At 35.9% G+C, this 26,632-nt stretch overlaps 2 protein-coding genes across 5 annotated transcripts in view; both read left to right on the top strand.

The window, feature by feature from the left end:
* LOC149806646 (HAUS augmin-like complex subunit 3) overlaps positions 1-11,347 on the top strand; it is a 56,199-nt gene extending 44,852 nt beyond the window's left edge. For all 3 annotated transcript variants that reach the window (XM_089956081.1, XM_089956090.1, XM_089956101.1), the window contains exons 11-14: positions 1,561-1,657; positions 3,384-3,531; positions 9,168-9,345; positions 11,162-11,347. In XM_089956081.1, the coding sequence (XP_089812207.1) occupies positions 1,561-1,657; positions 3,384-3,531; positions 9,168-9,345; positions 11,162-11,290 (552 nt within the window). In that variant the 3' untranslated portion in view covers positions 11,291-11,347. The remainder of the gene's footprint in view (positions 1-1,560; positions 1,658-3,383; positions 3,532-9,167; positions 9,346-11,161) is intronic.
* An 11,096-nt stretch (positions 11,348-22,443) lies between these two features.
* LOC149806647 (ATP-dependent RNA helicase DDX4-like) overlaps positions 22,444-26,632 on the top strand; it is a 108,756-nt gene continuing 104,567 nt past the window's right edge. The window contains exon 1 of one of the 2 annotated variants that reach the window (XM_089956131.1): positions 22,444-22,814. The gene's annotated coding sequence lies outside the window, so the exon portion shown is untranslated. The remainder of the gene's footprint in view (positions 22,815-26,632) is intronic. The other variant, XM_089956114.1, reaches the window with a different exon arrangement.

Consider the following 26,632-nt stretch of genomic DNA (forward strand, 5'->3'; position numbering starts at 1 on the left):
ATTTACTGATACTTGTTCTGAAGCCAGTTGAAAAAAGGGCAAATGATTTTAAGAGAGAGAGAGAGAACAACAAAGCAATGTGTATATAAAAATATTTTTGGTGGTGGTGGGATAAAAGTCTCTCCCTTTGGCAAGGGTTTGAAGAAACTTAATAATGAAGACATGCTCAAGCATGAACAGACCAAGATCTTTGAAGATATTAACTACACGGAGTCAATGACTTTTGCATTTATGATTAAAAGTAACTGGCTTTTATAGTTTTTTTACTGCATTACTATATTGAGCCAATAAGATTAATTGCCAAATGGTCTGTGGTCTTCGCGTCTTCCTGTATTGAGATATTACTATTTTTACTGGATAAATAAACTCAAATGGCTTCTGAACTCGTTTTCAAATGCGCGCTTTGCTTTGTTACACTGACTGATGTAATCAAGAGCGCTCATTAATGACGCTGTCCAGCTGTTGATGAATAGCAGTATATATTGTAATGACAACAACAGAACAAATACATCTAATCATTATATTTTCTTGCCGATACAAAAGACAAAGAAGGTCAATAAAATGAATGTGAATAGATTCTCAGTTAACAAAACAGTTGCCCTTTCTGAGTAAGCTGAGCAATGGGCTTTCTACACACTTATAATTGGTGAATTCTTTGGAAATCTTCCTGTACATTTGAAACTTCAACACAGAAGGGGCATTTTTCGGATTTCTTGGAATTATTGGAATTGAAAGGACTTTTAGGAAACAAGAATTCATTCACCATGCTGTAAGTTAATTTAATTCTTTCACTTCTGTATTTTGAGAAATAAATTATTTTCAATTATGCAAAACTTGTTTGTTTTGCTATTTCTTATTACGTGGATTAAGACACTGGAGGCGTAACATGGTATTGATGGCAAAAGTAAAAGATCAATGAGCAAAATTAACATACATTTATTACTTACCCTGCCTGGATTCATGTTTGGTGACACACTCCTTCAAAATATCTCAACCAGTTGAAAATGAATTGACGACTTGTGCCTCAGTTAAGAACATGCCCAAAGTTAGTCATTACTCATAACTTGCTTAGCAAAACAATACCCTGGACATTTAATGTACCTAAATTGAACTTTGGTATATTTTTAAATCGTTTGAAATGGGAACCTGTTTTCAGTTTTAACAAAATGAAATAAAAATAATTGATAAATAAAAGATAAAAATGCAACTAAAACATTGATTTTATCTCTTATTCTAGGCTGTAAAATTTAAAGGGCCGTACTTTTTTTATCACATTGGCAAAGGTAAATCTTAACAGAAGATCATTTTATGTACAAAAAATAATAGGATGACCAAAAAAATATTAAATTTGTGTACAAAAAATATGATACAATTAATTATTATTTTTATGGCTTAATGGTGTACGAAAAATTAAAGGGTACAAAAAATAACATGAAATACAGTAATTGTAATGCAATAAACACATTTTCCTTACTCAGCCTCCTCCCCAACCCCTTTTTTAAAAAGCATATCATAATATTAATTATATATGTTTGGAATTTTCATCTTTTCTTCATCTAGACCACTATGGGAGATAGCACTCTTACACCTGCCCGACATCAAAGAGGTACAGTTGACTCCAGGGACAAGTCAACAGCAAGACTTTATCAATTGATGGGTAAGGCAGTTGGGTTCTTCATCACTAAGTTTGATCATCCTCAGATTATTGGTACATTGCTAGATTATTTTTTTCTTTCCTATATGGCAAGACAGTAATCACAATATCGTCTGACTGACCAACAGGCATCAACAATTGCTTATGGATTTTTAGGGCAATATCCGCCATTTGTGGATCATCATCAGACTTTCTTCTCTAGGGGGAAAGGAACATACTAGAGGATAAAGGCTTACGAAGTCAAAGATCAAGGCTAATGGGGGCGGTTGTTTATTCAGGGACTAAAAATAGGCTCCAATCCCAGTGCAGTATTTCAAAATCATGCAAAATTCCCAAATCTGTCAGTTTGTTCCAGAATATTTAAGTCCCAATTGATCAATGTTTTATCAAAGTTATGGGCCCAGTTGTCATTCCAGTCACCCAAGATATATCACTAATGGTTAAAGTTGTTGAATATGGCAGCGTCTGCTGTGGCCATCAATAACTTATCATCTGAAATTGCAAAAAAGTTTGCTTAGAGTATATAGTTCATATAGGAATTTTGGGGTTAGAATGTCAAAGGTCAGAAACAGTGGTATTAAGTTAAATTATGTTTCCTTTGCTAAAAAGAAAACTTTGTAAGATGTTTTCATAGTAGAGAGAATTATGAAGTGCACATGCTGGTGATATATTGTAGGATCAAAGATCAGGGTCATAGGATGGGTCATCCTAAGTTTTCACCATAAAATGTTGAAAGTTTTATGGAGTGGCACTATCTTATATTTCTATAAACAGACTGTGCTCAGATTTTTAAACACTTGTTTAACGAACAATGGTGTTATCAAATGTTACAGTTGCAGATGTCATATGGTTATATATTACAAAAGACAGTGACTTTTCACAGAAGTGATAATATATTGTGTATATTCTCACTCACAAGTCAAGTTCTGCTGCAAGCAACATGGAACCAGATCAGCCATTGCATAATGCTCTGTCAGATCAGGGTCTTTGTTGTTTATTCTACTGTTTACTCCTAACAAACTACATAGACCTAGATATGTGGGAGCATTATGCAATGTCAGTTCTGTGTCTTCATTAATAACTGTGCATATATGATATTTACATGCATGTTTTTGCAAAAATACAAAAGGGCTCGCTGACAAATTTTGATAAATGCTTCTAATTTATTTGCATCCTTTGTCTTTGGGGAAAATAATATAACTGCATAAATCAAGGTTGAGATAATAAAAAAAATTCCATGCTCAAACCATATGCCCATTGCTTTTTAAATGGTGTTGGGGATGCTGTGGTACCATCCATCTTTCTTCCATCTTTCTGTTGCCACATCTGTTAAAATACACAATGAAATTGCACAAGATTTGGCTTGTATTTTGTCCACATGGTAACCATGTGCAAGAGATGTATTTATTTTTCACTCCTTTCTCTTGGATCACTTACCAGGGATCAAGGTGATATTTACAAAAATGCTGATCAAAATGACATTTTCAAATATTTTTTACCAAACATTTAAGTGTGCAATTATATTGAGAAAGCATATATTTTGTTTGGCTGATCTTAGGTTCTACTGGATGTAGGTGAGATGGTAGGGTCAAGGATGGGATGAGCATATGCAGTACATATTAAAAAGTGGAGGGATTTACCATGGTGAGGCATAGAATTGTCTGAAATTGTTGGAGAGCGGTTGTAAAAAGATACCTAGTCGTAGTTCATAAGGTCTTGTGTGTTGTAGATGAGAGTCAGCAGGGAGCGGAGAAGCAGCTGTTCCTTACTTATACAGGCCTAATGGAGAATGCAGAGAAGTTGCAAAGCAGATATTTAAGTCTCCAGAACAATCTGGTTGATGTTACCAGCAAGCAAGGAGACAGGATCGCCTTAGTGTAAACCTTTTTTCCTACCCTTAGTTTTTAACATAACTTGTATCACTGTTGAAATTTTTCACAATATCCTAGATAGATGACAGTGGTATGTGTATTTTTGTACCATATTTTGGTGTGTATAACTCACACTGTGTAATTTGCATACTGATGTTTGATCCACAGATACTTAGTTTTGATCTGTAACATGCATGTGATATCCAGCATTGAAAAAAATCTTGATGATTTCTCCATCTTTGTCATGAAGATAGTGCTTGACCATTCTCAGTTCTTTTCTTTCAGTGCTTAATACTTGTATTAGTATGTTGGTAAGCTTGTCTATCTCAGTGGCCAATATTGATATCTTGCTTGACTTGATTTATTCATATTCAAGATCATAAACAAGATGCTGTGTGAAAGTTCAGGTCCACTGTCGATACTTATTTGGACAAACATGATACATATCTCAGTGTAAAAGTTATGATTTACCCCAGCCAATAGTGCATCATAATTATGTTGGGCAAATCAAAGTGTTAACTGGCACAAATTACCTTTATAAACACCACACTGAGTTAATGAAGCACTGATCACTGTATAGTCACAAAGAAGTTTAAAAAAACTGTGATTTAAGACGAGGAGTGAAACAAAGAACTGAGATTTTCTTCATCAGAAATGTTTTTTGATTTTATTACGTTTGTAATTTTCTAACTTTTCTTGTTATTTTCTTTTGATGACTCAGTTTTTTGTTTCTTTGTGGAATTATAACATTGTTGTCCTCATATATAGGCACCCTTCAGTCATACCTGCACAGGTCACTAGTGCATCACCTTACATTGATGTAGCTTTTATTATGTGCAGGCATTGTATATACTGTAGAAAATTCAATTACTGTTTAATTTCCTTGGTATTTGATTGATAGAGGCAAGTTTTATATGCATAGCGCCCATTCATAGTTATTATTATAAGTGATGCTTCAGTGATATTACCTGTATAGGCAGTCCATTGTACATTTCCCGCAGGTGAGTTATTTTTCTGATCAAGAAGGTGATGCAAAAAGCAAGAGAATCGGAGTGTCACATGTTCCTGGTTGTTCCACTCGGGTGAGAAAAATCATGAATCAGGGATCTCATAAATCTAGCAGCAGAAATCTCCAGGACAGTGGAGACATTTCCTCATCTGTTCAAGTGCTGTTGAGTGCTTAGATCCAGTATTGCCTTCACTAACTGATGTTATTAATACGTCTCTCTCATCCGGGGAATTCCCATCATTTTTCAAAACTGCCATTGTAAAGCCTCTGCTAAAGAAACCAACACTAGACCATAACGATTTAAAGAACTACCACCCAGTTTCTAATCTCCCATTCATATCAAAAATGTTAGAAAAGGTTGTTCTATCCCAGCTTGTATCTCATCTGAATTCAAACAGTCTTTTTAGCAATGTACAATCTGCATATCGCCCTTGCCACAGTACTGAAACTACTCTTCTGAATGTAGTTAATGACATTCTGTCTGTGTTGGACAGCGGAAAGATTACAGTCCTCACCCTCCTTGATTTCTCTGCAGCATTTGACACAACAGACCATGATATATTACTTCACCGTCTCCAGCATGTATTTGGCATTCATGATACAGCCTTACTGTGGTTCAAGTCCTACTTGGTCAAGAGGACACAAATTGTGTCTGCAAATGGAATACACTCCAGCCCAGTTGATCAATAGTGTGGTGTTCCACAGGGGTCTGTTCTTGGACCTGTTCTCTTCATTCTGTACACTCAGTCGCTCTCAAGTGTCATAGATCATCATCCAGTGTCTCACCAGTTGTACGCTGATGACAACCAAATATACAGATCTAGCCACCCAACTGAAGTTGAAGCTACCATCCAAGGTGTAGAGAGGTGCATTTCTGATGTGAAATCATGGATGACGTAACAAGCTGCAGATGAATGATGATAAAACTGAGGCCATTCTGATCACAACACAAAGACTTACTCATTCACATTCTTTACCTCAAACAATAAATATCAGCAACACCAACATTAAATTCACACAGTCAGTATGAAACCTAGCTGTTACTCTGGATGGTACTCTCACACTGCACCAACATGTCATGAACATATGCAAGGTTGCATATCTTGAGCTGAGATGCATCAGCTCCATTCGCAAATATCTTTCAGTTGATGCCACTAAAACTCTTGTGTGTTCATTAGGGCTGTTCCAGTAAAACATGTACCCCCCGGGGGGAAGGCACTTTCAAATTCAACCAACCCACAACAGACGCAATTAAAAAAAAATTATGATCCACCGTCAGATGTGTTTTAATCAATAAACACTGCCCCCTACAGAAATATATTTTTTTAACATAATTTTTGGCAATGGGTTAGTGGGCGGTAGAAGCGATTTGAATATTGGGATGGGGACAGAAGCAATTCAAATGACAGCTGGCTGGAGGTAATCTACTGAATTCTTATAGATCATATAATCTACTGCATATTTTTATTTGTATTCATTCATTATAATCAGTCTTTTGTCCTTTTGTTTGTTTGTCTGTCAGCCATGTACATCTCTGATACTGTGAAATCACAAATTTTCATGGTGGCTTATTATTTGTAGATGTCATTGATCAGTCCCTTAATACCTACTAATTTAACATCCATGAATACAGATTTTATAATAGATATTTCTATTCTAATACAGAAAACTGTGTGTTTACTAAAGTGATCACTATGTCTTGCTATTTTTCATTGTTCTCAGGCATGCTGCTTTTGATTAGAATAATAGTTAAATCTTGTATTGCTTTAAATGTGTGGTCAGATTCTATGATTCCTTGTTATTATTTTTTTCAATAAATGTTTTGGTAAGCTTATATGATTTGTCAGAAGAAAAAAACAATGATGCCTGTGGAAGTGATGTTGCATCATTTCTGTCTACTTTTACACTATATCATTTCTTGTAAAAACATCTTTTTCAGTTACCGATGTCTTATTTTTATGCCTTGTTGCAAGACTAATATAAAGTTATAAAAAAAATATAGCAAGTCAAACAATTTAATATCAGAAGTTAGATTTTAAAAAATGGATAAAAGTCAAGGAATCATTTTTCCCAGAGCACTCATAAAATCAATGTCATTGCAGTTAACTGTATTGTCAACAGCATCATCATCATCACTTATGGCCTAGCAGTAACATTCTGCACTTTCAATCCAGTTGTTACAGGTTCTATCTCCCACTTCTAGTCTTTCATATGAGACTTATACCTATGGCCTGATGGGCTTTCATGGCAGAGTGGTAACAGATGCTTGTCTTGCAATACAGATCTGAGGGGCTTCCATGGCAGTGGTACAAGATGCTTGTCATGTGATTATTTGCCTCCAATGTGTAAATGAGAATTTTGCCAGTTACTTGTGGAAGGTCAGTGGTTCTACATAAGTGGTGTTTGGTGTCTCTAAAGAACTTGGAATTTCTTCAGCAGTAAAACTGGCTGCCATATATAGATTCTCTTCATCTGAAAATGGTGTAAAGGCCATAATGATCTACTGAAACCCCGAGATCTCATGTCTAAATGCTTCACCTGTTGGAGATAAACGTAAAATCAACAGAGGCTCCATGTGCCCAAGTGTACTAAGGTGCTTGCTTTTACATCACTTGCACATCTCACAGAGTGAATTTGTGTCACAGATCAACCAATTTAGGTTGGTGGTCTTTCGAGGTTCTTCCTCCACCTAATATATTGTTAAAAAAATCACCAAAAACCCCCAAATCAAACCACTCTAAATCAACCAACTAATCAACTGTGGCAACAGCAGCAAAGGTACTAGTCAATCATTTTTGCCACAGCTGTATGAGTTTATCACTTTTGACTCAAGTAATTTTTATAGACTTAGAATATCGTCAGTTATGCCTTTCTGCAGTTACCTAAAAGTCAGTTGGTGCAGATGGATTTTTCATGGTGAGCATATTAGATGGAAAAGTCTCGAGCAATCCTGCATCACATGCTGCCAAAAAGTTTACATTTTAGCTCACTTAAATTTTCTCTTAACAATGTTCATTGTTCCAACTAGAACTGTTATAACATATTCAAGCTATATTCACCAATATCTGGAGATATGCATCTGTAATAAATATTTGTAACAAAGTATGAGAATGCATCATTGTTTTTCAATGATGCATGTGAATTGAGCAACAACCACAATCAACAAACCAAGAAATAAAATTATTCACATCTCTCAGGCAGAAGTAGGGTGTAATCATAATCAGCCAAAAGATTTTTAAATTTTAAATTTGCCAAATATTTTTTCAACCATACTGATTCAGTGGACATATCACCAGAATGGACAGAAACAGACCAGAAGGTTAAAATCTATTTGATACAGCTTTTAAGTAGCTAAATTCATATTGGTTTAGTTAACTGTACACCATTTATTGTCTTCCTTTTAATGAAATTTCTTACTGATGCTAAGAAAATAATGTTGCACACATAAAAGAGAGACACACTTCTACTCATTATTGTTTTTAAGTTATGCAAATATGCTTATCAGTGTGAAAGACAATGGGGAGACTAAATCCAAGATTGAAAACCTCTACATTTCTGGAGGTATTCTGCTTGGATTCCATATTTCTGCACAAAACTCAGAGTTCAGGACTCTCTGTACTAATTCAGTTCCCACTGTAAACCTGTGCAAACACCATGATGAAATTTCTTACTGAAGCTAAGAAAATAATGTTGCACACATAAAATAAGACACACTTCTACTCATTATTGCACACATAATGAGCATTGCATTCAAGTAGAACTGTTCTCTAGCTGACAATATCCAAGTCCTGGGATGGAGGTCATAGTCTGTTTCTCCAGCTTTTACCTCAGAAATCTTTCCTTCAGAAAGGCTCAGCTTGACCTGGTAGGACTTATTACCATGGTGTAACAGACACTTCTTGGGTCATTCAGCAGCTGTGAAAGGGTGCGGCATCATAACTTAACAGGATTTGCTTGAAGGAAAATTTTCCCTTTTAAAAGCTGCTCCTTGGTATATGGAGTCTATTTTCCAGCTGGATTATCTACCTAGAAGCTACCTTAGGGGACTGGACATGTCCTTTCTAGGGTATTGGGATGTAACTCCCTATACCTAGTACCCATAATCCTTAGGTATTTTAACTGAGTAACATATTTGAAGTAGATACCAATTTTTTTCCAGTACAGTATGTTGCTTTGATGATACTTGATAAATATGATCTTACCCCAATATAAATATAGTCTTACCCCATTATAAATATGATCTTACCCCAATATAAATATAGTCTTACCCCAATATAAATATAGTCTTACCCCATTATAAATATGATCTTACCCCCATTATAAATATGGTCTTACCTCCTTATAAATATGGTCTTACCCCATTATAAATATGGTCTGAACCCATTATAAATATGATTTTACCCCATTATAAATATGATCTTTCCCATTATAAATATGGTCTTAACCCATTATAAATATGATCTTACCCCATTATAAATATGATCTTACCCATTATAAATATGATCTTTCCCATTATAAATATGATCTTCCCCTGTATGTGAAAGTAATTGCTGTAATAGAAATAAGATTAAAAATTCCAGGCCTGCTTGGAGGGCTAACTTAGTTGTTAGATAAAAACTAAAATGTTTTTCAGAGAGAAGAATCTGGAGTCTTGTGAAGATATGGTTTATGCAGGATCCAGTACCACAAGTGGGCAGCCATTATTAACCCCACGTGCCATCCTTGATTCAATGAATCAGCTTCAGGACATGTTTTCCAAGCTGGAACAGGCTATCAAGGATATAATTAAAGATGTAGACAACAAGAAAAAGGCAAGCAATATTTTTCTGGGTGAAGTTTCCTCAATATAATCCCACTCAGTTGGTATTTTCAAGTCAGATTAAATTTTAAAATTGTTATCCCAAGCCAGATTCCTATCTACTTCTTCCAGTGTTAGGTATGTGTATCATTTTAGGTATGTCGAGTGTAGTTAGGAAAGAATATAATTTCTCTTTATATATCTTTATATCCCATTGATATTCTGTGCAGGGGGCATGGAGTATTACCATGTCTGTCCTTCATGCCTCTCATCCATCATAAATGTCTGGCATCATATATTTGGCTTCTGTTATAATAATTGTTCATAGACTAGATGGACTGAAACCAGATTTGGTATGAGGGTTTATATGAAGAAGACCTAGGTCATATTTGATTTTCGTTATCAGACAAATTTTGACAGTAATTTTAACAAGTCTGTGGTATGTTTAGTAAGACATATTGTCCTGAGGTCATTAGCCTCCCACCAGGCAGATTTAAGTCCACAAAGTAGTAATAGCAGGTAATATATTACTGCTGTTAAAATGCATTATGGGGGTAAAATCAATTGGAATTATGTAATGTTTACTGCTGTTATTACCATGTGCTCAGTGCTTTAACCACTTGCCCCACATCTCAGATGGGTGCAGATTTCAATGGTTTCCAAGTTATGATTCGAGGGAAAGGTCCCAAAGGGGTAAGGACAGACCCTGGAATATATTTAGACTGCACAGATTATGTCATGTAATTTTCTGTACTTTATGCGTGGGGCTATAAACAGTTTCTAAGCTATAAATTGGACCAGGTCCACAGGGGCTGTGTGATATCCAGGGGATAATGCTGGTTGTATAAATCCTTTGTATTTTGTATGCAGAGAATGCGATACTATATATTCATTATAATAAAAGTTATATATATATATAACTGCACATTGTAGCAACCATATGCTCTAAGCTTTTCTTTCCATTCAGCTTAAATACATGTATGAAGTTGCTGAATTTCACAAGCTGACATAATTACCTATGTGAGAAATATCTGATACACTTTTATATAAATGCACATACAGGCTTATAAATTTAACCATTGCTCTATCCATTAATATTTTTCTTTTGGAGCATAATTCACAACCATTTGCGCTATTTCAGCCAAATATAGTACACATGTCACACAAGTTGCAAAGAAATGTCTTCTGATATTTACAATTTTTTGTCATTCATTGTGTGTGTGTGTGTATATATATATATATATTTATATATATATATATATATATATATATATATATATATATATATATATATATATATATATATATATATATATATATAATGAAAACAGTGAGTGTTGCATCATAGGGTACCATCATAAGTACCATAAAAATGATAGCAATAAACCATAAGGACCTTTCATTAATAATCTTCACATAACTGGAGACAGAAACCTATGCCGTCCCTAAATACTTGTGTTGGTAAATTTTCACAACTTACTGAAAAGTCTTGTGAATCACCAGTGTTTTTATCAAATGCTGCTCTTAGTGTTAAACAAAATTGTTGGTGGAGCATTCTCCAGTTATTCTGGAGATCAAATTTACAGAAACCAATCCCACACTTTTTTATTAAAAGTAAAACTGGCTGGTCGCTGTGGCAGACCTATGTTTTGAAATATACAGCTGCCAAGGAGCCTAGCATTCTGTACTCAGTACCATTATTTCAGACCAATAATTAACAACATTATAGCAAAAATGAATTTCTAGTTATGAATCATATTGGTTCTGTTTTCACAGATCTGGAAGGATGATATTCACTGGACTTCATTTTCTAGTTTGTCTTTTTGCAGATTTTGAAGAATGATAAACTTCTTGCCAAGCAGAGAATGCTGTACATCTACTTCTTCACCAATCCTTCAAAGCTTAACCAAACCTTTGAGGAAATTTCCAGTCGTCTCCAAGCCCAAAATGTACATTAACAGCCATGAATTAACTCAGCTTATAAATCTCAAGTTTATTAAATATTACTCACTTTATGTCTTGATATTGTTTTTTTTTAAAATTTATTTTATTTATATTAGTCCCAAGGGGAAGTTAATTAGATAATACATTCTGTTTCATTATATACACGTTTATGTCTGTATGTTTAAGATCTGTCTTAAATATGTAAACAACTTTGTCTGTTCACCTTTTTGTTTTCTGCACTGCACTGTTAGCTCACCTAGCCATAAGGTCCTTTATGTGTTGTGGGTCATCTGTTCACAATTACTATTTACAGCTTTATTCATAATTAGTATTACAACTCAAACACTGTTCAACAGAATCTGATCACATTTGAAAGAAAGCATTGTGGCATGAAGTTCTTTCAATTTTTTTTCAAACTATGCTGATCTGCCATCCATCATGGCCTCCATTACTAAAACTTGACAAACATTTAAGTGACTTCTCGGAACCACTCCACAGTATTTGAACAAATCTGACTGAAACCATTCTAGCAGTATAGGTATTTGAAATTGTTCAAATGATGACAATCCACCATAAATTATGTCTGCCATTACTAAAAACAAAAAACATTTTAATGATTTCTCCAAAACTGCTCAACAGAATTTGACCAAATTTGAAAGCATTGCATGAAGTTCTTTAACATATGTTCAGATAATATTGGTGAGCTGTCAGATATGGCTGTCTTTACTAAAAATATACAAACCTTTAAGCTCCTTCTCAAAAAACAGCTTAACAAACCAAAATTGATGAAAGCATTGAGGCATAAAGGAATTTCATATATTCAGTACCATTACAGAAATTATTTAAAACATATATGTTGTATATATTAGCTTTTATTTAAAAAGAAATGAAAAAAACTTAATATGCTTTCCTTCTGAAACAATTCCAGATTTTAATTACCAAGAACAAAGGAACATGTGACCTTAAGAAAAAACATATTTATAAATTGGTAGTGGATCCAGGCTGGTCAAATGGTGCGGCTAAAAGTTGCAACATTCTGGTCATATGCCAAATGCTGTAACCACAGAGCCACCACTGATTTGTGGGATAAGGGATCCTTTTAGCCAGATTTCTGTTTGTTGGACCTTTAGATTTAGCAACCTCAAAAGCCACAAAATCTACTATGCAACAAATAAAGATTATGTAGGTACTTATAAGGCTGTACATGTATTCCTTTTACAGTTTAAATAGATTAATCTTGAGGTTTTGTAACTTTAACTATTACAAGCAATGAAGAATTGGAGAATCAACAAATGATAGGCAAATATAATTAATATAGATTTGAAATGAACAACTTTTGTTTTTAGCAGGACAACTTATTTCAAAACTAATAGTAAATGACTTTACAATCAGTTTTTATCTCTACAACCAGAAGAGCTTATGGGATGTCCTGTTGTCTGTCATCAGTCAGCACATGTTTGTTATCGCTTTTCCTAAGCTACTAGGAGGATTGCCATGAATTAGTACACACCTATTCGTCCCATGGTCTAGTTGGTCATCAAAGAAACTGGTGCTGCTCAGACACCTAGTATTGCCACCACATTAGCCATCTGGAAAATCATGTTATCACTACTCATCCTGAATAGATGTTCATATCAACATGGAGTTTTTCATAATAATAAAAAAAACAGGTGAAGTTGTTGCCAGAAGTATGTGCCTGAAAGAAGAAAAAAATGATTTCGTTACAAAAATTTCAGTTCTTGACAATGTACCTTCACTGAAGTTGTTTGACAATATATTGCTTGCACTTTGGGTATTAAAATTCTATAGATTATGGGGTCTTATGGTCAGTGATCATGATCATGGTAAGTCTAATAAGAAAATAACTGTTACTTTGCAATTAGTTCAGTTCATGATCATGGTAAGTCTAATAAGAAAATAACTGTTACTTTGCAATTAGTTCAGTTCAAGACTCTTTACCTTGAACAAGGGTTGAGTTCATTGAAATCCATTGGTCAGTTCACAGTACTCTAGTTAGTTTCTAAAAATAACTCTAGTTTTACTCCATCTACTGTTTCCAAACATTGAGGATGACTTGCACTTACATCAATGACCTGAACTTTAATTGTGCATCATAGGCCTAGATTAATCTTTGTGGATGTACTTGGGAGTAAAGAAGTTTATTAATGGGGGGGGGGGGGGTCAAAGGTCAGTGTCAGTGTGGCTGAAAATTGGTTTCTGTACAAAAATGAGAGTTTCTGAACGTGTATTCTTCTGACTGGATGGCTTACATGCTTTGTTTGAGAAAGAGGTCTACTGATATAGGGGTCAGTGATTATGGTTACTGTCAAGGTGGAGGGGTAGATTTTTGCATAATAACATTAGATCTAGACCACTTACCTTGACCAAAGTTTGTGGATGGTTTGCACTTAAGGAAGAGGTGTAATACATTTTATGTCAAAAGAACAAAGGCCAAGGTCACTGTAAAGGTGAAAAAAGAAAAAAAACTGTTTTTGCCAATATAGACCACATACCTTAATCAGAGTTTGGATGGCATGCATTTATTGGTAAAAAAAAGAGTTGTAACTTCAAGAAAATGTACTTTGTTCATTAGATTTTGTTATAAAGTAAGTTTTTTGACTAAACTTTGTGGATAGTGTAAACTTAAGAGAGAAACTTACACATTCTGGTATATAAAGGTCAGTGGTCAAAGTCAAGGTAAAAGAAAATGTTTCTGCACATTAAATTTAGTTCAGCACCATAAAGTCACTGAGACTCAATGTCCACAATCTCCAGTCAAATAAACTATACTTGTACCAACAGAGAAGACTACTAACTCTTTTTGTGATCAATCATTAATTTATAGAGGAGAGGCCTGTGTGATTAGATAGTTGGAAGAAAATATTCTTCCTTTTGACTCATAGAAAAAAGGAACTGTACCTTTTATGATCGTTGAAAATATAAATTATCTGGAGGTAAAAGGACAAAAAATACCTTTGTTGCATAAAACATTTGTACCACCCACCCACCCCAATTATTGAATGGTTGCTCCCTAACCTTATGGCACCTACCGCAGGAGGACAGTATGCAGTCTTCTTGCTACTGTACATTGTGCAACATGTTATCAATAAAACAGCATGGCATCAGGTAAAAATATCCCAATATGGCTGTCTAGGCTTTGACCTTTTCCGTGCTGTTTTATATAGTTGGTATCTATCCAGTTATCTAAAACAGGCTGGGAAAGTTTAGAGGAAACTCGAATGAGCAAATAGCAGCAGGGAGGGTGAACAAACCATTTTTAGGAGCGTTCATTTGAAAAAATAAAGCTTCCTACAAAAATGAAAATACAAGGTCAATAATGCTAAACCAAGACTTCTAACCAACCGAGGTCTTTCTAATTGGGTTAGCTCATTTTGTTATTTTATTTTTGACATTTGTATGTTTTCACATTTTGATGTGTGTTCATTTACTTACCTGAACACACACTCTTGGTTGTCCCCCCCACCAGCTGCTATGTGTGTGGCTTAATTAAATCATCATTATATCAATAATAACAGTAACCATGGAATCTCACAGCTAAACTAGCTTGACAGCGACTAGAGGCAATTAAGAAATATCTCCCTGTTCATGATTCTGTCAAGCAACAACTACAAGCACATCAGAAGTCTCGGGTGGAATTTACAGAGGGTACAGAACAGTTATTTAAATCAATTATCAAACCAAGAAAATTGTTACAGCAACTGAGATGGCTCAAAAAGCTCTTGAAACATTGCCTATTGATATTGCTGGCCATCTTCAAGCAACTCAACCACCACCCAGGCAACTTTCTCAGCCACAACCTCTGCCAAGAGTTAGAATTAACATTACAGATAAATCCATGCCTGAAGGTATTGCCACTATCAAAAACCAAATAATATTGCAGCTTTGGATATTATGAAAGAGATAAATATGTAAAACCTGAATATGTTAGAACAATGAGATTTGTCGATTGGATTAGGGATGTATATTGCATCGCTACTGATACTCTGCCAACCAGATCTGAGGAAGATGTTAATAATTTTGGCATCTTTAACCACACAGTAGATGAGTATACTAGACAATACAGGAAAGGAGACAAAAAGAAGAAGAAATGAAGTCGAAACTTGAAAAAGCTAGACAATTAAGGAAATGAACAGAAAAAGAAATGAAGTCGAAACTTAAAGATGTTGAACAAGCAGGGACACAGAAAGAAGATCTGGAATTTGAAGAAATTAGATGAAGGAAGGAATTACTTTCACCAAGTAAGAAAGAAACGGAAGAAACAACTGGAAGTGGTCTGAGCGATTGGGTCGCTTGAGGAAGTGGTCTTATTACTCCATGTCCCAGTAATGTCCTTGCTGAGTTGAAAGACTAAAAATTCCCCAGAAATTATTAATGAAGCAGCTGCTATTTGTCAGAGATTATTTACAGGTGGTATCATGGACTTTAATGTTTATCGGCTCCTCATCGACGATATTGTTGATGACTATCACAGTGATTGAGGGTATGCAATTAGATCAGTGACAAGAAAATAAGATGATCATACATAATGCTCAGCGTGGACCTGTAATGGTCAGGGTGATAAATTCGTGATTAGCTACATATAAAGCATTATACGTTGATGGACTCAGTAATATTGTTCAGGGTCTATTTAGAAGGATAGCACCAAAAGCATTCCAATTGCAAAGCAATTGGGAATGAAGGCTCTGGACGTTAGTGATATTGGTGATGTTGCCAGTAAAGCATTCTCAGCAATCAAGGATAGACCAGCATGATTAATAGGGCGAAAACCACAGCCAGTAAAATTACCCAACACTGAAGTTATACCTGCAAATGTTACTAAAATAATAAATCAAGCTGCAGATGAACAGTTGAAAGAATTAGCCGGTGAAAAAGCTCGGAATATAACTGCAAATCTGGTAGTGGGTAATGGGTTATCTCGTCACAATCGCTAAGTGATCATGATGGTACATCATTTTAGACAGCAGCAGATATAAATAATGTTCAAACATGTATCTGATCCAGCATTTGACATGGACGCACCAGTGATCAAGGATGAGTCTCTGTGTGATTATCAGTATTATTCTTGTGAAGCACAAGAACCAAACCAGTGTAGTCGAATCGAACTACAAGTTCAGGATACAAGCAGATATTTCTTGCATGCCGAGGCATTCACTGAAGTTCAGGGTAGACTTGTAAAATCCGATGGTAATCCTTTTGGTGATGAGCAGGGTGGGTTTGTTAATAATGGAATTGTGCATTATTTAACAGTGCACGATATATTATTATTGGTCAGGAAACTGAGGTTTTTCATAATAATGTAGATGTTGCCACTATGATATTGGGGTTATCCCGATACAGCGATGATTATTCGCAGTCTACTGGTCTGTCAGTGATGTTTGCAAAAGATGCCACTGATCATGCTGATGGCAGACCTAATAACTTTTTGATGTCCCCAAAAAGTTACTGCTGCGGCTGACGATGCTGATGTTGAAAGATTATTCTTCGTAAATGTAAATTTTAATCTGGGATTCGCAGGACATAAAAATCAAATTGATGCTTGTGGGAGATTTAGCTGTGCAATACCACTGTCACATATCTTTGGTTTCTGCAGAAATGTTAGAAAAGTTACCTTTGGGGCAAAGCATACAGTTGTTCTTGTTCGAAAATCCACGGATGACGATGATATATGGCACACTGAAGGAGTTGATCAACCTGCAATCATGGCACTTAATGGAAATGTAACACTGACAAAACTTCACCATCACTCACTGATGAACAACGGCTGCTCTCTTTTAGGGACAGTGGCGGCAAATCATGGTTTTCAATGACTGCAGACCCGATCACGAGTACATCTGTTGGCACATTTGCATGGCAGATTGCATCACAGCAGGAAGTTTCAGCACCACAACATGTATTTATAGCTTTTCAAGACATCCAACAATGGGATTCTCAAATACGAAATCATATGGTGTTTGACCCACTTGGGGTTAATGACGTTCTTGAAGGATAAATGGATATCAAGAACCGTGTGAAGAAGTGTTGCTAGATTTTGAAAATAATCATGTAGCACGTGCTTATCATCGTTTGATGACAGTCATGGGGTATGACCTGAATGTAGATTCTAGTCTGCAGATATCTCAGCAGGATTTCTCAATGTTGTATCTGATCTACTACCTCTCGCTGTAACATCAAGATTTGTTTAGACAGTCAGTTATTGACATATATTTTCGAGCTCGATTAAGTGCACTACCAGCCAGTATTACTGATTATAGAGCAATCACTGTCATACTCTCAGACAAAACAATGCTACTTGAAGGTGTTGGTAGATGAATGAGAGTTACTGATGCCCCAGTAGAAAAAATATGTAATTAAATCGCTCATGATATTATAATGTCATATCATCATGTTAGTGTTACTCTGACTCCTGGTCAGATTAAAAAACTACAATCCTTATCAAAAGGGAATTGTGAAACTAAATTATTACTGAAAGCAGAACAGATCGTAGGTGGTCCAAATAAACTATCACTGACAGAACATCAACTCGGGCACTTCATTGAAGCCAAATGATCATAAGCCCAGCATTAGATTTAATCGTTTTATATGTGCCATTAAAGACGCAGTCAAGACAGGTGGTATATTTCCACTTCTTGTAGGTATTCCAGCGTTGATCGCTGCTGCAGCCCCATATGTTGCAAAAGCAGCTGCAGTTGGTGCTGTTAGAACTGCTGCTGGGATGACATTAAAGAGACCAACAGGTCACGAAATCAAGACTTCCAAAAAAAAGGGAAAGGTCTATGACTGCCAGGAACTCCCCATACATGGTATGGTCACGGTCTAAGACTCCCCAGGACACCGCTGATTCTTCCTATGTCCAATTTTGATTTACTTGATGCTGCTAAGAATTAAACATCAAAAACTTCAGAGGTGTTTCTATGCATGACCAATTACCAAAACAACCAAACCATTTTGAAACCAGTGTCATTAATCTTGATGGAAGTTCTGGTCTAGGTACTCATTGGGTTGCATCCACGTGGAGTTGTTTATTTTGATTCGTATTGGTTGGTGCCACCAAAGAATTTTTAAAATGTCAGTGGACTTCAAAACACTCTGATTATGGTATTCAACATTACCAACACAGACAATAACCGATCCGCCAATATGTGACCATGAAGTAATTGCTGTACTTGATGCCGTGTCAAGGTCGCCAACATCACCTCATAAAGTCATGCATGAGTATACATCATTGTCCAACGTTTTAAATGGGTCTTAGTGAACATACAATGGCAGATATTTACAGAAGATCGTCTTAGAGTCTCAAACCTCAAGGTGATTTATCCAAATATGCAACCCATGACCATTTCAAGAATGATCTCACTGATCTTTTGAGTCTTCTCGTAAATGTTGACCGAAATGAAGTCGTTGTTTTTCAGGATAAACAAGGACGATTAAAGACGAGCAATATCACGCTGACATGTATTATTCTGGAAGTTCCAGGTGCGACTGAAGATAACTTAGTTGTGTTTGCTAAAAACGGTAAAATTAAAACTTGGAGGAATCAGTTCTAACACTCTTGGGAGAGATTACTGAACGTAGCAGAAAAATCAGAGATATTATATATGGCGATCTCAACATGAGCAAAAATACAATTTTCCAATGTGAAAAATCCAAAATCAGACGATGATGTGGCAACAAAAAGATACATAGTAACAACGCAATGATCAGAACTGAGATCAATGAATGTTTAATGTCCACCAGTGATACAATGACTGGTTCCCTAAACATGGCTAATAATAAAATTACCGGTCTTGGAGAACCAGAATCAAGCGATGTTGCTACAACAAATAAATACGTTGGCAATAGCAACATCCCAATGATGAACTCGTTAATTGCAATCAATTATGGACTGATATCATTCAGATCTGAACATGCTAATCATGTAGCCGCGTTTGTAAACTTTCATGGAAACACAAATAGAACCATTAATGAATTTTTTTTTAAATCCAGCAGTCATCGACATTAAACTCTCTGACATAAAAAAAATTACTTATGGTGTAGTACATACAGTAGTGTCTGTCTATTGACTTTTATATAATCCATACATATGCAGAATGTTGGCCTAAGGTACAGCTGAATTAATTCAATAATTAAATATGCTGTCTTGATCAAAATACTCCTTTAACATATTTCTATGACAAAGTTGTTTCTGTTTCCAGCTCCCAGGAGTGTTAATTTAAGTCACTTACTTTATTTTCAACTGTACAATGACCATAAAATTATGCTTGAAGAGGATTTTGAGGTATGAGCATGAGAGCCGGAACTCGATCACCAGGCTGCAAACTCCATTTGTGTTTGTGTCATACCTTACTGTCATTTTTTACTGAATAGAGTGAAGATTAGTTCTTGCTACATTTAAAGTCTCTGATGTTTTAAATTGGAGACATAGTAAAGACGATGAATCTTTAAATCTTTGTTTGTTTCTTTTGATAACTTAATGGTTCCCAGACAGTATGTCCAAAATCCTGTTTAAAAGGACTAAAGCCACTCATTCTTGAACTGATTCTATAACAGCAAATGAACACTCTCATCCCAATCCTTTCTTATATCCAAGCAATAGGACTGAATCTTATTTTCAAAAAAGTTTCATGAAAACTTTCCAAAGCCTCTTGACTTTAAAGGTGATGGGCAGAAGATTTAAACTGTTGGATTCCTAATTCATGCCAGACTTGTTAGAAAATTCCAGATATCTGACTCTTGATAAGACTGAACAGATTTGGAAAGGCCAAAAAGGGTCCCAAAATAATTATTAAAGATTTTATACTGATCTTAGTTTTAATATCCTCAAAGGAATTGCCTCTGGAAATCTTGTGGATGCACACATCATGCACAACAAGTATGTATTGGTTGCCTGACTTGGTCATAGGCAAGGAACTGACACAGTCTACTGTTATTCTGCTAAATGGTTTGTCAAAGGCAAGAAAAGGTGAGCTTTAGGTATCATCTGATTGGGTTTTAATACCATCTAATATGTGACAAAATCTACAGTATTTACAAACATCGCTTTTAAATTTTGGCCAATAGAAACAATTCAAGATTTTGTGGTAAGTCATGTTATCTCCTCTTAATACGAATTTGGAACAACAATCTGATAGTTCACTGACCACTCATCACCAGCAGGTATCTCGGGTGGTCCCCATTTTTAATAACATAACATGTACTTCTGTGGCTTCAGTTTCACTCCTAGACTTCTGAAACAAACAGGAGATCTCAGGAACTTTTTCCTGTTTGATGACAAGTGATTGTCATTTGTCACCCTGGTTGGAATAAAGAGAATGAGTAGTAAAAAGAGGATCCCTGTGATCAATGGATTTTATTGATCAATTTGAGGAGCAAAAGTGACCTCATCAAAAGCCTGACAAATACACATGTCGGCTAAAGGAATGCTTTCCTAATCAACATCAGTCTCAAGAGCTGTCTTTGCCATAGCTCTAGTAACTGCACAAACTGGGTATAAATCAGGGATTTCATTTTCATTAGGATTGACTTTCTGATCAATTCAAGGTTTGTTAGTTACAAGTGGATTAACCACAACCTTACCTCTAGCTAGGTCATTGCTGAGTAATAAATGAATACCCTCAATGGGTAAAGATGACACTATTCCTACTGTCACAGGTCCTGAGACCAAGTCTGATGACAAGTTTACATAATGGTGAGGAACATTAACAATGTCGCACTCTACTCATCTGTAGCTGCTAGCCTTGTATCAATGAAATTTTTAAGGACAGTTTGAGATGAATGCTTTTATCTCAAACCTCACGTTAGTTATGTAATAAATTGCATTTAAAAAAAAGCTGTGAAGATTAAGGGCTGTGTTTTTAAGAAGTAAGATGAGTTTGGTAAAACTATTACCGGTTGAACATCTGGTTTGCTAACAATCTCGCACACTGTTTAAAGATGGGAACACTGGCAAATTTGTTATTAGCTGGAATACTCCCACAACAAAACCATCGTGTGTATATAAGGAGATAGCGAGAATTTAATTCATTCTAATTTCATATGTTTTTGGTTTCATATCAATCTGCAGATGTGATTAATGTTGTGTTTATGTATAATTTAAAAGGAAATAATTTGTTTGGATTTTTTGTTGGAATTATAAAGTGCTCTTTGACCCTATACTAAAATATTAATCTTGGATTATTGTGAATTTATTAAAGGTAGTTCAGGACAATGTCATTGTGAGACATCAAGACTGTTGGAACACCAACACATTCGAAGATCTAAAATTCATTCGGAACACGCGATTCTTTTGGTCTTGTGTAGCACTTTTTAGGACCATTTTGGATTTAATTCATAATACGTAATTGTTTCTTTAAGTTTCATCTTATAACTTCGAAAATTAAATCATTTGTTAAACTTGCTGGTCTTGTTTCTTTCTATTATTTAGTTTTAGACCATAGAGTCGTAACATTACTAATATCAAGTGTGCTAAGCTTTGCTTTTAAAAACCAGTTTCACGTCGTTGAAAAGGAGACATATAAGTGGATTTGCAATCTGTTATATTAATTTCAATCCAAAAATTAAAACATTTTTTCATGCAACAAATCACAGTAACGACTACGTACATACGTACCAACTTATCTACTTAAATACTGGGAATGCCCATTTATTATTAGCCTTTAAAAACTATTTATAAATCCGACGTGTGTAATTCCAGAACCACTTAGTAACCTATCAGATAAAGCGTTGCATTAATACAGATTCGGAATGAAGTTTTCCACTAGACCAATTCCCTGACCGTTTCTTCCTCTGTTTTCCCTTTGTTATTAAGTTCCCTCATATAGAAGTGTAAGGGAGTGGAGAGCGGTTGAAGAACCAGACTAGCTTTCCATTTGATCATAATATCGCTCAGCCATTTACGGCGGGTGGTGAAATAACCTCAAAGGTATTTGTAGGAATACACGTCAGTTGGTCGTGTTTGTTGATTTGTTACAACAGCAAAGGCCGAGTTAGTTCTAGTTTGTGTCTTTGTCTCCTTCCGCCGCCATATTGTTCCATATGAACGAAAGTAGCTTAGAATGTAGTTCTCAATCCGGGGTTTCTTTCTTGAGTTGACGGAAAAGACCGACGTTGTTCCGCTTGGCTTTCCGCTGTCATTAATGTAAACATGAATTTGATTGGTGAACTGATGGTCACCAAAATAAAAACTTTTGCTTCGTTAAGTAGGACATCTCTTCTGCAGATTGCAGCCTAATAAGTTTGACTGAACCCACAGCTATACCAACATTCCTTTTAAAAAGGTTAATTTAACAATATCTTGGCTACAAAGAGCAGGAATATAGGAATATCTCATTTCGCTGATTTTATTATACCGCATTAGGAAACAAGAATTTTGAAAATGAAAGTAGACAGGAGTGGATATTCCAGGCAGGCCCAGTACATCAGAGATAACGAAAGTCCACGTATTCTTCTAGTGTGTTACAGCAGTTAGTCATCACATATTTTGTAAACACTCGTAGCTTGGAGGAAACATTCTTTGAAGGGGTAAGTATATTCAAAAGTTTTCATTTTTGAAACAAAAAAAAAAATATGGTAGTCAAGCATGCAGAATCGCACTAAGCTGCTAAATGGCGTCACCGCAATAAAGATAGGGGTGTAGTCTAACAGTAATGATCGTCCAGAACGCACACAAGTTTGTTCCGTTTTAACGTACATAATGTTTATAACCTTGTATAAATAGTGTTAACACGATGTGCTTATACCATAAATGTTTTAACAAGGCATTTATATGTCCAATATAATGGTTAAGGAGCAGACGAAGATGGAAGTAATGGAGATAATATGCTATCTCTGAATTTCCTGGAAAAATAAATGTTTTTAGCCTGTCTAATAATTTTATGTTTTGACTGAAAAGACACGAGTTAATCTGTTTTATGTAATGATGGTCAAAATCAAAAGTACCGAGATAAATATTTTCTTTTGTCACGACATAAATGACACACAAGGAGGAAGTGACGATCTGTTCCAGTCGAATTCCAATTACGGAGAATACAAAACCACTGTTCTATGAATACATTTCTATAGAACTCACGGTACTAATTCAGTGCCCATAGTAAACATATGCAAACACCATGATATTAAAAATTCAATAACTTAAAATTGTTGAGTGCTCATGATCAAACCTCTGTTTATCAGTATATATGAAACCTGGATGGCAGCTTATGTGTACAGGAAAGTATATGAATCGCGGCATTTTCTGGACCTGCATGTGTTTGAAACATGTGCTTCCAATTCCGCACCAAATAGTCAGGTGCCGATTTTAGTAACGAGTGTTCCAAACTCAAGACTGTTAAAGGACTGAAATTCCATCAATAAAACAATGTCTCTATTTTTTTGGCCACTTACAACTAGGATAAGCTCTCAAAAGATTCTTTTTCCTACAACATAACTCACATTATTAACCTATTCTGGTCAGCCAAACCCATATATACTCTATTTAATGTTCACCCATTTCCAGGCTGGTTCCCATTTTTCCATACCATCAGTACCGTGTGTCGTATAACGACATTAAGATTATGTTGTACTGTCCTAAAGCGAGTAAGAGATATTGTATTTATCTTTTTGATTTGTATATTGGATATGTTTCCAACAAACATGTTTTTATTTGTGTAATATAACATGTTAGGTACTCCCTCCGTGACTGAGGGGCCCCGAGTGTGTCTAAAGCGCTCTCCGTTACGGATCACTGCCATCTCACCTCTGCGTGGGTTCGAGTCTAGGATTCGGATAATGTGGGTATGTGAGAAAGCTTGCCAGTAGCTTCTCGTGGGTCGGTGGTTCTTCCCGGGGTTTTCCCGGGTTCTTCCTCCACCATTAATACTGGCTGTCATGCATAGCCTATCGTGTGCTGAAAAATGGCGTTAAACCCTACAACAACAACAACAACCCTCCGTGATTGTATAAACAGGCCATACAATATTTGCTTAATTATTCTATTTGGTATCGCTACATTACAGTTATTCAGTCATACATATGACAGTCCTCAGTAGTTAATAGGGATACCGTACGTACAATGGGAATTAGCATTAAAAACACCCCTGGGATCATATACGTACAAGGGAAATTTAACATGGCGAAAAATCGTGGGTCAATATACGTACAAGGGAAATTAACATGGGAATAAATCGTGGGTCAATATACGTACAAGGGGAATTTAACATGGGGAATAGAGTTTGGGCTTGTTTAGGGACAAGGGGATTTTTTTTTTTTTTTTTTTAAATTTTTTTTAAAAAAAGGGGTAGGCAATGGAAAGGCTATCTCTTTTCGAGAAATATGGCTGGCCCTGAAAAGGGCCTTTGGTTTTCTTCTTCTTCTAATTTCTTCTATTTCTCCACCAGCTTCTTATTTTCTGTCCTACACTTTTTCTCTTCTTTTCTTTCTTTCTTTTCTCCTCCTCTTCTTTCTTCTCCTCCTCTTCTTTCTTCCTCTTCTCATTTTCTTCTTCTTTTTCAATTTTTTCGTTCCATGCTCTCATCCTTATCCTTTCCTCTTCATCCTCCTTCTCCTCCTTTATTTCTTTCAACAGATCACTGATGATTACCTTCATTTTTCGTAAGTTGTTTATCTCCATCTTCACTCGATGGGGACTATAAGAATAGTGATCCTCGTTTAGGTTAACCAACATTTGCTCCATCAATCCTAAATTGTCCAGGACGTTTTGCAATTTTTCCATTTTGTCAAGGTGGTTCGAAGCCATCTTCTTTTTTATTCTTTGCAGAATGGTTTGAACGACGAATACGGTGGGTTCTTATACGAAAAGCGCGGAAGTGAAGGAAAACATCCCCCTAAGACATAAAAAATTGATCTTACCTAGATCATGACCAAACAACGCGCGGACGTGAAGGAAAACATCCCCCTACTTTCTCATTTCATATAATAAAACCCAAACTATACTCTCCACATACGCTAAGAAACAATAAAGAAACCCATAATCTACCATTCACACAAACTTACGTGAACAGTTACAAACACTCTCACCATTAAAAAAGAGTTAGTCTTTATATTCACACTACTCTACCTAAACATTGGCAAATTGATTGTTATTTCTTTTCTTGAGTATTGGGTAGCCCTGAAAAGGGCTGTTTTTTTTTAACTTCATGGACACCTGGTTAATGGTGGCACCTTCCAGGCCTGGCGCCACATACACATCTTGTCCCCCAGTTACTTTTTACCTTTTGGGGGGAGAGAGCAGAGGCAGGATATGTGGCTTCAGAATCCCAATTTTCGGTTTCTGGGATTCTGAAATTTTTTCTTCTTCTCTCCTTTTCCTCCTCCTCTTCTTTGTATCTTCTCTCCTCCTCTTCTTTGTATCTTCTTTCCTCCTCTTCCTCTTCTTTGTTTCTTCTTTCCTCCTCCTCTCTCATCCTTCCTTCTTCCACAATGGCCTCCGCGGCCAGTTCGTTCAACAGGCGCCTGGCATATTCCAGATGCACATGAAGTTCCAACAGTTTCGCCAATCTCGTGTTCATTCTGGTGTTGATCAATCAACAATGGTAGCTAGACTGCCGAACGAGTTTCAATTTATACTCAAAGCGCGGACGTGAAGGAAAACATCCCCTAAAAGATAAAATTGATCTTACCTAGATCATGACCAAAAAACAACAACGCGCTTACCTAAAAGAAACACTCACTCACTTTTTTATGCTACCCATTCCTATTCTAAAAATTTTTTCATTAATCACTTCAATAGACTATCGACATACGCAAAGCAATCCAATCTAACCCCAAATCTACACCTCAAACACCAAAAGAGACATCATTTTAATCTACTATCCATACCAACTTACGTTAGCACTTACAAACACACAATCTTATACACAAACACATACCCTCACATTTTTAAAAAAAGAGTTAGTGTTTATATTTACACTACTCTACCTACACACATTGGCAAATGGATGGTTATTTCTTTTCTAGAGTACTGGGTAGCCCTGAAAAGGGCTGTTTTTTTTTTGTTTGCTATGGCAATCTTTTTTTAGTTTCTAAGAATGCGATGTCCTCTGAGGATAGACTTTCTGGCCATAGGTCTGCTTCTTCGGAAAGAGAAGAAGAACTCTTTGGTGTCGATACGACAATCGACAAAGCCTCTGTCAGCTTCAGGTTGCTGCTGCTGCTGTTGTTGCTGCTATTGCTGCTGTCTCTGAAGTCTGTACTTCTCTGTCCATTCTTCTTTCTCCCTGTTCATTTCTTCTCTGAAGAGCTCTTCTATCAGGTCTTCAGTGACTTTTAACATTCTCACGTTCTCTATTTCTTCTGGCTTCGGTATCAGACTGTGTATGACCCTATGCAAATTCACGTAGGCT

The sequence above is a fragment of the Sinohyriopsis cumingii genome, chromosome 1, assembly GCF_028554795.1.
Source record: "Sinohyriopsis cumingii isolate HCF-2022 chromosome 1, ASM2855479v2, whole genome shotgun sequence".
Taxonomy (NCBI): Eukaryota; Metazoa; Mollusca; class Bivalvia; order Unionida; family Unionidae; genus Sinohyriopsis; species Sinohyriopsis cumingii.